General features: G+C 39.7%; 1 protein-coding gene across 1 annotated transcript; it reads left to right on the top strand.

Moving 5' to 3' along the window:
* Positions 1 to 4,965: 4,965 nt before the first annotated feature.
* On the top strand, positions 4,966 to 11,833 carry LOC116377497 (von Willebrand factor A domain-containing protein 7-like; the record flags this gene model as incomplete). Its single annotated transcript, XM_031839138.1, has 16 exons — positions 4,966 to 5,052; positions 5,830 to 6,020; positions 6,109 to 6,381; positions 6,483 to 6,576; positions 6,675 to 6,809; positions 7,426 to 7,612; positions 7,707 to 7,882; positions 7,980 to 8,092; positions 8,207 to 8,323; positions 9,120 to 9,323; positions 9,409 to 9,541; positions 9,762 to 9,911; positions 10,284 to 10,376; positions 10,470 to 10,741; positions 10,881 to 11,174; positions 11,315 to 11,833. Coding segments are annotated over exons 2-16 (2,943 nt in total), but the record flags the coding sequence as incomplete, so codon positions are not given.
* Positions 11,834 to 11,838: the final 5 nt, after the last annotated feature.

The raw sequence follows: 11,838 nt of genomic DNA, 5'->3' as shown, positions 1-11,838 counted from the left end.
CAATAGCTCACAAACTGCAACCACCAGCAGCTCACAGAGTCCAACAACAGCTGTTGTGTCTTTGTCTACCAGAGCTGTTCAGTCTTTTCTTCTTTGCTTTAGCATCACAATCCTAGGGCTCAGTTTACCGTTTTAAATGGGGATCAACTGACCTTCTACATGTTAGTGTGAGGAAGAGTTGCGTTTTGTAATGTTCTTTTGGCTTTGGAAAATCACCTACATACTATATACCCTCAGTTGCCAGTTTATTAGGTACACATAGGTAAAACCAATATATGCAACTAAGAAGCTATAAATGTGTAATATTAGATTGGCCAGCACCATGGCACATAACTTGTACCATCAATGGACAGTATCATAGTAAAACTGAATACATGAGCCATTAACATTACTATACCACGCTAGGTTTTTGTATGTTAAAAGTTATAATAATAATATAATAATATTATGTTTCTAATATTAGGTCTATATTTGGTCATTGATAAAAATGGATTAAGCTCGATGAACGTAATAACCTGTGTATGTACAACTGGGTGATATACCGTAAAATGAATGCTGAAATCTTCAAGCTATATTAACTACATTATGTGTTGAGAGTACTTTGTTTCATTGTACAACTTTCTTTAAAAGCTTAGAGGGGTTATAAAATGAAGACTTGGGCCATGTGAACATGTACATTTCATTATGATACTTTAATCAAGGATTATTCATTCATATTTTCATTACTACTGTTTATATTACATTGTGGAATAGTAATGCTGATTGAAGGACTAAATCTATTTGGTCATTTAAACATGTATCATATATTATATAAATCATATTTACATCTGAGGGTTGCTTCTTCAATAAATGATGACACAATAAAGCAATGAAAAAGGGCTGATGATGACCACTGTGGTCCTTTTGGGAGAAAATCGTATGACAACATTTGAAGGAAGATGTATGATGTAGAAGTGTCAGATTACACCATCAGAGGGTAATGCCTTTATTAAATATCCACACAATTGGTATTAAATGAATACCATTCAATACATTGGTTTGTGTTGTATCACTTAGGTTGAATATGTGCAGGTCCAGCATCAATCACCAATGCAGCAACATATGATTACATACATTACATATATGCAATAAAAATCATCAATGGTTGTTATCACCTAAATGTGACATAACAATGAAAGAAAATCATGTTCTATTGTTTCACATGGGGAGCAGCAGAAAACAAAAATGATTTCCTCTTCAACCAAACAGGTATAAAATCATTTGAGCTCCCACTAGTGGAGGAGCAGTTTAAAAAGGTATGTGTTTATACAGACAGTACTGTGGCCCTCAAGTTATGCATCTTCTGCTGTAAGTGATGAGGCAGGAGCAAAAGAAGGACACCTCAACTGGGCATAGAGTTTGGGTTAGATTAGATAAGATCAACCACAGTGTACAAAAATAAAATACAGCAGACAACATATGAAAGACACACTGTCACAACAGCAGTAACACGATCACACACACTAATACATTTGGTATAGATCAGTAGCCCCAATAGCTTATTAATCATGTTTCTACTGCATTTATCACAAATATCAGATGCTGTCAGTGTACCTGTGGTTCTAGAGGAAAGTCACTTTCAGGAGCTGTGTTCTTACTCGGATCATGACGGATAACATCATGATCTGTTTTCAACAGTCACCTTAAAGGAACCGCCCAATTTACATCTCTACAGTATGTGCCTGAAGTGTTTGCCTTGGTTCGTGTCCGTGTGTGTCTTAGTTTCATTTACAGCTCTTGCCAATTGTTTCACGTGAAGAAGAATGCAGGATGTCATCCTGTTGCTTCAGTCATTCCCATACAAGACAAATATTGAGTATGCAGCACACAAACCTTACTAGTAAAGAGACCTTCACATGTAGATAATGTGATAATAATTGTATTAGGTGAAGAACTCTGGAATTTGTAAGGTTTCACTATCACATCTGGGTTCATTGGGTATTTCTTTCAGATGTTTAAAATGTATTCCGTTACCAGTCTTTGCCAGGTATTGTTTGACGTAAAAGTTTATCAGAAGTTAATTTGAAATTCAGCAGACTCCACAATGACTGTTTCGTCAAATAATGATATTTTGTCATAAAATAAATAATCAAATAAATAACTAAAAAAAGAGTGTAAGATCATGGCATCAGTTGGACAGTGCCTCTGTTACCACCCAGACGGACATTGTTGGGGCAATTTATCATGTTCTTTTAGATATAACTTGTATCGCTTCAACCTAAACCCAATCTAAAAGAGCCAGAGAAAGTAAATGTAGTACGTTAACTAGTTGTCAACCGATTCAGTAACTGTACAGTGAAATATTACAGAGAAAACATTAGGACAAACCTAGGACAGTAGCAGGTCCACAAATGCAGGCATACGCTCTTTATTATGTTAGATAACCCACCAATGAAAATTAAAACATAGAAGAAACAAAAGTGTAAAGTACATGGACCTGAAGGCCAGCGGGAGGTTCTAACGTTTTTCTCGTATGAGTGACGTGAGTCACTCAAGGGGGGAATGTGGGAGGAAAATGTATTTGTGTCTTGAAGTATATTTGTGTAAAATCAATCATATCCATAATTTGAAATGTATCCATGTATATTCACATTCATACTGTGATATTGGCCTGTATCATTGTGTTATTCACGTCACTTAGGCAGGGAGTCTAGTATAGCGGCCTTGGAGCCCAGGTGAAGATAGAGGGGGGGTGACTTAGATAAACAAGTAGTGCAAGATGTCTAACGGAGGGAAAAGACGAGAGCCGGTCGCTGTGACGGGCGGCCAGAGGTGGAATCAGGAGAAGACGAGTGGAGAAGGAGACTGTGGTTTATCAAAAAACCCTCTGTTATGACTTGTCCGAGGTGCACAGTGTAACTTGTCAAGGTGAAAGTTCAGAGGAGGAGGAGGACATTGCCGAAGAGGGGGGAGACTTAGGGTAGACTGGAGGTATAAAGTAATGAACAATGCCATTGTGAAGCGAGTTGACAGCTCGGTTTAATTGTATACATTGTGATGCAAATAATCTGCGTGAACTGAAGACAATCCAATCTCTCTTGTGTTCTGTGGGTGTTCGTTACTGAGTTCCTAATAGTGAGATCCTGTGGTGTCTCACCACGAGTCAGATAGATAACAGTTACTGAGCCAGCCGTTATAGGTAAAGTCAAAGAAGCGGCTCATCAACGGGAAAAAAAACACAACATTTGGTTGAGCCACCACGAGGAGGACTCCACGGGGACCATGCCCGAGCGGGGCGACCTTTGCTCTCTCACAGACTGAACATGCCATGAGCTCAACATAAAGGTAAAGCAAATGTTCTGCATTGGTGGTGTCGGTCTGTGAGGAGGAAAGGACGGCTGCGAAGGTGATGAATGTTCCCTGGGATGTCCTAAGACCGTACGATAGGAACTTTTATTCAGTAACAGTGTGTTTGAACCCCACTAACTAATTCACGTTTTAATTATATAGTATAATGCTGAGTGACAATAAAGGGGGGACGGGGGGACGGGGGGGTCATAACATTATAAAGGTGACATTTCAGTGACTGACATCATGGCAGCAAGATGTAGTGTGCAACAGGCCCTTGATCTGTTCTTCCAAGATGAGGAGGTTGAAAGTGATTTGGAGGATGTGTCAGAGCAGGAAGATAATAAACATTTTATTCTGTAATGTTTTGTGTTCTAAGTGGTAAATGTTGATTTAATGTTGATAATTAGGATTTCTTGTGACATAGCAGTGAGGACAGCGTTTGACGGTTGCAATGATTAAACGTGGTTATATTATAATTCCAACAGATCCAGAATGTTCATGCCATTTTCAAATTCAATACAATATATTTAAGTCATTATGGCTTTTATGTTTTTATGTCTTATGTAAAACAGGACATGATAATGTGTAATAGAGGTTTTTGTCCAAAGACGAATGTTGTATAACTTAAAAAATACACTCTCCCTGCTCTCTGAAACATTTATTAAGGATTAATCATACATTTGTTAATGAGACATAGGATATTTAGACATTCTACATAGATCTGTAGTTTAAAATTTGGTATAGCTTACTATGAGGGAATTCTTGGTCTGGGTCAAAATTGGCCCGGACCATACTGTGAAGGCATTAAATATGAACAGTATGTAAGGATTAAGTCTTGGATCGCTAAGCGGTATATTTTTAACAAGAAAAAAATAAAGTTAAAAATAAAAATAAACAGAAGATTAATAAGTCTTTGGATCACTGAGCAGAAGCCTTTTAAGACTTACGCGGATAAGCAGATGGGCACTAAGACTCAGGATCTCTAAGCGGTATATTGTTTGATAAGAAAAAATAAAGTTAAAAATAAAAATAAAAAATAGAAAATGAATAAGTCTTTGAGTCGCTGAGCAGATGCCTTTAAGACTTACGGCCGATATGGACACTAAGTCTCGGGACTAAGCGGTATATTGTTTGATAAGAAAATAAAAATAATACTATGCAAATATTACTAACACTATCCGGGATCCCAGCGCTGCCTTGCATCAATGATGATTGAGAACAAATAATTAAGATAAATATTATTTTAGATGAATGCAGTGTGTTGATTTTATGCTGATACTGTTCATAATATTGTTCATATACACGATTTTATGCTATTTCTACTATTTCTATTGATGCTTTGTTGATTCTATCTTATGTTGTGAACCTACTTCATTTTGGTTCATTTTCCGCTCTATATTATGCGGTATCTGCTTAATTACAATTATTAACTGACACACACACGCCATCTTACATATCTACAGTATCAACCTGCAGTGTTTGCCTTTTTAGTGTCAGTGTGTGTTTTTTAGTTTCATTTGCACATCTTGCCAAGTTTTTTTTTTTTGTTCACGTTAATGCAGGATGTCATCCATGGATATGTCAACAACCTGTAAGTATCGTTTCAGTCATTCCTACACAGAACATATATTGAGTATGCAGCACACAAACCTTACCAGTAAAGAGGCTGTGGAGTGCTGCAAAGCAGGTGCTAGAGTGGAGAGGACCGGATCAAGACCTAAGGTACGTTACTCTTTCAACTCATAGTTATCAGTAATGTAAAGATAGACAGAGTTGTATTACATTGTGCAGACCATATACTCTTGTGTTACCTATCCTCTACTATGAACCACAATTAGAAAATCTTTAAGACAAATGTTACCAAAGAAAGCGTTATTGAGTTTAAAAATCAAATGACAGTTTTAAAGTGCTCTTTCTTTAATTTAAGATTTGATGGTGAAATAAACAGGATACTCAATAACAATATATTCTTGTGAGCTATGAAGAGAAGTATGAGGGCTAAAACTATATGTGAAATGTGATATGTGTGTAATCACAACTTAAGTTTGTTCCATAAAGTAGGTTATTTTAGTGAGGTGAGTGTTCGTGGCATTGGTATAAAGGTGCTCCACTGCATCAAAATTATGTTTTCAGAGTTTCAGGTCTACAGCACTGCTGGTGTTATCGAAACAAGTGATGTTACCCTCATATTTAGTGTAGTGTTGTGTAAACATCATCTATTTTCTGGCTGACAGCGGTTCATTTAACGCCAACTATCTCAACTCTCTCAGTTACAATTAAAAAAGAAAAACATAAAATCATTTACACTCATTTGTCTCTAGCAGCTGTGACCATGTACACACCTTTATGAACTTAGTCGGCTGTAGGAATTGTCGGGAGCACTTTTGTTTGAGACTAAATAAAGAATAAATTAAAGGACCAATAACTAATATACAGTCTACCAGGTGATGAACCACTGAAGGAAAAATGGAGAGAAATGTGTTTCTGTTTATTCAACAGGTTGAGCAATGATGTCTTCAGGGTTTGCTGCGTTGTGTCTCCTGCTCCTGCACACTGGTGCGCTGGGCTTTGGGCTATTGCCAGGAAAGTCTCTGAGTCACCAGGAAATCACGGAGAAAGCGATATTAAAATCCACCTTGCAGGTGTGCCGTGCTCTGGCCCAAGCTGAGGGGACAGACTTCACTTTTCCTGTAAGAATTCCCTTCAATTAGGTTGTTTTACTAGAAATGTTATGTCGTCTGTTAGCAATGTTAATATGATTTGACTTTGTGTGTTTAGGCACAGCCTTTCACTGCAAAGGCTGTTGCTGTGGCCTGCGGTGAACCACAGTCGTCCAAGAGTTTCCGCCGAGCCATTATATTTATCGTGCTGAGGAATATACGGGTGGACATTCGTCATGCCCTGAATGCAAGCTTCCACTTTGATGATGAAATGTTTGTTCAAGGAAGGAAAATCATCACTGAGGGAATACTGGCTGTGAAAGCAAGCAACAAACAAGAGAACTTTGAGGCAGCGAGGCAGAAATTGGGAGAGATTTTACATCCCTTACAGGTTCATTATTTCTCAAAGCATTACTGAAGCCGTAACTGTTTTAAAATATTCAAGGAAACTTGATGGATTATTAACCTGTGTCTTCTTTTGTCAACTTTAAGGACTTCTACAGTCATAGTAACTGGGTGGAACTAGGAAACAAACTCCCAAACTCTAATCTGATCAGATCAGACACCAGCATTGGTAACATAGCAGGTAAAGAGATTGTGTAATGTCAGAGATGGTAGGCTATGATGTGACTGTAGAGGAATTATTTCACGGAGGAAAACATAATTCAAATGTTTTTTACTCAGATAAAAGCAGGGCGACATGTCGCAACTGTGATGGAGACGACTGCAGGAACAACATCTTGGGGGACATCATAGAGGAGAAGGTACTGACCTCTGGATATTTTGGTATTGGGCCTTTATTCTCAACCAAACCCAAAGGTAAGTGATTCCTTACATTTAACCGCTAATGCCACAGCATTATATATTCAGATTCACATTAACAAGCGAATACATTCTTGAGATTTGCTATAAAATATTTGGATACAGTATAATGTCTTGACAGCAATAGATAATATGTCCTTTTAACAATGTTTCCTTGTTACTTAACCTAAAACACATTTTGCATTATGTCTCAGTAAAGCTGCAATCATGTTTCAAGTGCCTTGTACAGTATAGTATGTCCTGTTAACAACAATGTTGTTAAGTGGCCTAAAATGCACAACCTTTCCCAGTCAGGATACACATCCACTGTCTGTTTGGGGCCAATAAATATGGACTATAAGATCACCTCAGGAGTCACATTCCTCTTCAGTTTCACTTTCCCCTGTTGTGTTTTCTGTCTTCTTGACTTTGCCTTCACAGGTTGTTGTTTTGAGGCTTTTGTAAGCTTATGTTCTCAAAACAATTCAGGTGGAACTTTCCCTAATTACTGCACAATATCTAAAGTTAAAAAGAGGTCTATAGAAATAAAAGCACATATTTAACCACCAGAATGCTCTTTAGAAAATGACTAAAAAAGTAAACAGATCTCCCTCTTATGGTATCTATTGCAAAGGAAAATGCAGTCACGGAGGAGCAACGGATCAAACAAGCAACATTGAACCTAAAGGTGGGATCAACAAAGACACTTTCTCATCCAGTCACGGACACCTCCACACTGACGCAGTAAACTTGGCGATAGCTGCAACCAGTGGGTTACTTGAGGACATTCAAGGGGCTGCTGGTGACAGACCATTCCTCCAGTATGAAACCCATTCTGCATGTGTCAAGTATGTACTATAAGGAGGTGTAGAGTACGTTTTTCATCCATTTGTTCCATCTCTCTTCAACCCTCAGGATGTTGGGAATCTCCAAAGGGTCCAGCAAAGCTCTTTGTTTTGTGATTGACACCACAGGAAGCATGAGCGATGACATTGCAGCAGTGAGGACCGTCACTTCCTCTATAATCAACAGTAAAGTGGGAACAGAAGATGAGCCCTCCGTTTACATTCTTGTATCTTTTAACGATCCAGGTACAATCTTGAGGATGCTATACATTTTGTTGTTGTTCTTGTTGTTGTACATCATCATCGAGGTGTTTTCTTTCTCCTGTCTCCAACTGAACCCCAGATTTTGGGCCGCTGATAAAGACTACAGACCCAAACGTCTTCAAGTCTGCCATTAATTCATTATCTGCAGCCGGTGGAGGGGATGAGGGGGAACTGAGTCTTTCAGGGCTTCAGGTGATGTGATGTGTGGTTGTTACTACTTCAAAATCTGCCCCCAGAAGCTTGTTGGAGTGTTTAAAGTTTTAACTAAAGCTGTCCTTGTTATTCCAAACTCTCTTCCTCATACAGCTGGCTTTAACCGGGGCTCCTTCAAATTCTGAGGTCTTCCTCTTCACAGATGCACCAGCTAAAGACAAACGCCTGAAAAGCACAGTGATCGCACTCATAGAGCGGACGCAAACAGTGGTGAGTATCTAAGTGCGAAATCATTTCTGGTCAGAATAGAATTTCTTCACATCTATGTTGTGATATTGTGATCATTTCTTGACATATGTTTTAAATTTTCGTTATATTTTTTGCATTTGTTTTGTTTTGTTATTGATAATTCTCTTTGTACAGCACACAATGCTGGTCTGGGATGTGCTATGTTGAGACAGGCTCGGCGAAACATTGTGGAGCTGCAGCAATACCATAAACACATTAGTTGATTGACAGAAAAATCATTGAATGCAATTTTCATAATTCAATAATTTGCTTTCAGTATTTTTCTAAAACAAAATACCAAAATTGTCTGGAAAAATGAATACATTGATAATTAGTTGCAGCCTTAAAACTTTGTAATTTTGTTGATTTAATAAAAGAGGAACAGGGGACAGCAATCCGGTCTCACTCCCAACGTGGGTCAGTGCCCCTCGGTGTCTGATACCAACACACTGTGCTTTTAACTCCAATGTAAACCCGCCCGCGTCATTATTAGACGGTCAGAGGAACTGACATAGTATAGAGATCGTGTAGGTGTATGGATCAAACAAACAAGACATTCGTACAAAGATGGCGCTAGAAGAGTACCTAGAGTGTCATACTTTGAAGCTTAGGGCCGCTGACCAAGCGTCTGTATTTGACTAGTTGGCAAAGAGAATGTGTTGGGGACAAATGATGGTATTCCTACCTTCTTTGGAAGATTTGTTTGAGGTACTTTTTCTCACATCAATGGTTACTCAAGGCCGTTTTGATTTGGTTGATTGTGCTTCTTGCTTTCCAGGTGAATTTCATGATTTCTGAGTCAACGGTGCTCAATCGTAGGAAACGCAGTGATGACACAAAGATACGTCCCAGGATAGCAGCATCAGATGCTCAGCTGTACAGAGACCTGGCTCAGGCTTCAGGAGGTCTGGCTATTGAAGTCACAAAGAATGAGCTTCCTGTGGCCACCAGCATCATAACAGAGTCCTCCAGCTCCTCTCTGGTAATATCACTTAGGTCTCACTACTACTTAGTTTGGTCAGTTCAAAGATTTCAGCTGTGTCATCTGTTTAATGTTTATCTCCTAGGTAACCCTTCTGCAGGCAGCCAGGAGCCCAGGAAAGACGGATACCTTTTCTTTTCTAGTTGATGAAACGGTAACAAACCTTAGAGTTTACATCACTGCGCGCTCCCTCACTTTCACTCTTACCGGCCCCACAGGTAATACTGCCTTTCTAAATTAAGTCTTCACTCTTTATTACGACTAAAGTTAAGGCATTAAGTGTATTACTTCATATAAAAAATAAAGTTACAGTATAGTAATGTCATCGTATAGTGTCATAAAAACATGCCAAAGTATGCCATAAAATAGTATGCCATTAAATGTCATACAAAACTAAAAAAGTCAGTATCGTAACTCATTTAACTGTAATTTTTGAAGGGGAATCTCAGCAAAGCACTGACGCAACAGGATCATTGATCACTGCATCCCAGTCAGTGGGAAACTTCAAGACTCTACAACTAAAAAGACAAGTTGGACTGTGGAAAATTAAAATGGTGTCAAGTAATCCCTACACTCTTATGGTCATAGGTGAGACCCCCATGATTGATTTAATGTGATCACAAAATGAATGTTAGAGCCATGCTGGTACTATGATGTACGGCTACTAACAACTAACAACATTGTCATCAGCCTCAGCTGTATTTATTTTCTGGTGCTGTTCAACATCTATAGCTAAAGTAAGATGATGAACATGGTAACCATTATACCTGCTAAACATTAGCAATGTGAGCATGTTACAGTAGCATGCTCATTTAAAAATTGCAGGATATGTTGCTCATACAGTAGTAGTAACCATAAAAAATTAAAAAATAGAATACTCCAGTATCGTGTGCTGTGTTGAAATAAACACTGAAAGAAACTCTGTATATTTGATCCTTTTTTTCATGACTTTATTTGCAGGTCAGAGTCCTATTGACTTCCTGTTTGACTTTGTGGAGGCATCACAGGGCCCTCTCACAGGATATGATGCTCTTGACTCACGTCCCAGAGCTGGTACAGAAAATTGTTAAGATGTGAATTTGATGACACACTGATGTAACATAAAATGATCAAGTCAAACATGATGAATTTCAACTTTCTTTAAAGGTGTCAACGGTAGCTTGTTGGTGTCTTTAACGGGAAGTGACTCTGCCACGGTGACAGAGGTCGCTCTGGTTAAATCGTCAGGGTCGGAGGAGATTAAAGGAGTCGTGGAGCCACAGGGGGGTGGAAGCTTCTTAGTTCATGTTGACATGATGCCGTCGGTGGAGTTTGTGGTGCGGGTGAAGGGGCAGGAGAGTGTTGCCCCCGGAGCTCCATTGATAGTCTTCCAAAGGCAGTCATCCACCAACTTCAGAGCCTCTAATCTGACTGTTATGGTGAGTACCTAGACCATCACTGTGTCACAGGAACATCACATCAAACATGAGAGGAGATGCAGCAACTAAAAATTGTTGTAATGTTCACTTAAATCATCATCACAAACATTGGTCCTTGTTTGATCCCCTCTGTTTTCAGGCTGATTCTGAAAGCATCTTGGTACCAGGAACACCGTTCTCTGTGCCCTTCTCTGTGATGACCACTGGAGTCGGGGGAAACTTCACCATCCGAGCCACCAACAACCGACAATTTAACTCAACATCTCCAACCAATTTATTCCTGGAAACCGGGAGTAGTGCTAATGATACAGTGACCCTCTCAGCACCTCTTAACACCCCGTCTGGTTCTGACGTCACCCTGATTATTGAGGTCGAGGCTCCTGGTGGTGGAGATACAAACTATGTTGTGCTGCGTTTCTCCATCCTTAACACGGTAATCCTCACGCTAAAGAATCCCATTTACAAGTACAATTCTTTGTTTTACAGATTTGTAACTTCCTAGATGTAATTTGTTACTGATTATAGGGAATATATTATAAAAAACTATATATCTACTTTTTGTTCTCCTCATAGGTGACTGATTTTACTCCTCCTGTGTGTGAGCTGCTCAGCCTGCAGTCAAACTGCTCTGATATCTGCAGCTTATCAATGTGGGAGCTCTCTGTTCAGGTGACTGATGGGGCTGAAGGGACGGGTGTTGAGCGTGTCAGCCTCAGACAGGGCAACGGGACTATGAACACCAGTTTGACCGCTGGCAGCGGGAACATGACCGCTGGCACCTGGAACATGACCGCTGGCAGCGAGAACATGACTGCTGGCACCGGGAACATGACCGCTGGCACCGGGAACATGACCGCTGGCAGCGAGAACATGACTGCTGGCACCGGGAACATGACCGCTGGCAGCGAGAACATGACCGCTGGCACCGGGAACATAACGGTGGTGTCCTACAGTTCGTCCTGCTGTTCGCCTGATGTAGAGCTGTTGTTTGTTGATCAGGTGGGTAATGTAGCCTCCTGTTTCTACAGCGTCCGGAAAGCGGCCACCAGCAGCTCACAACCTGCAACCACCAATAGCTCACAACCTGCAACCACCAA

This window comes from Anarrhichthys ocellatus, unplaced genomic scaffold, assembly GCF_004355925.1.
Source record: "Anarrhichthys ocellatus isolate YVR2014 unplaced genomic scaffold, GSC_Weel_1.0 scaffold1322, whole genome shotgun sequence".
NCBI classification, from domain to species: Eukaryota; Metazoa; Chordata; class Actinopteri; order Perciformes; family Anarhichadidae; genus Anarrhichthys; species Anarrhichthys ocellatus.
This window is presented reverse-complemented; position numbering and strand designations above follow the sequence as displayed.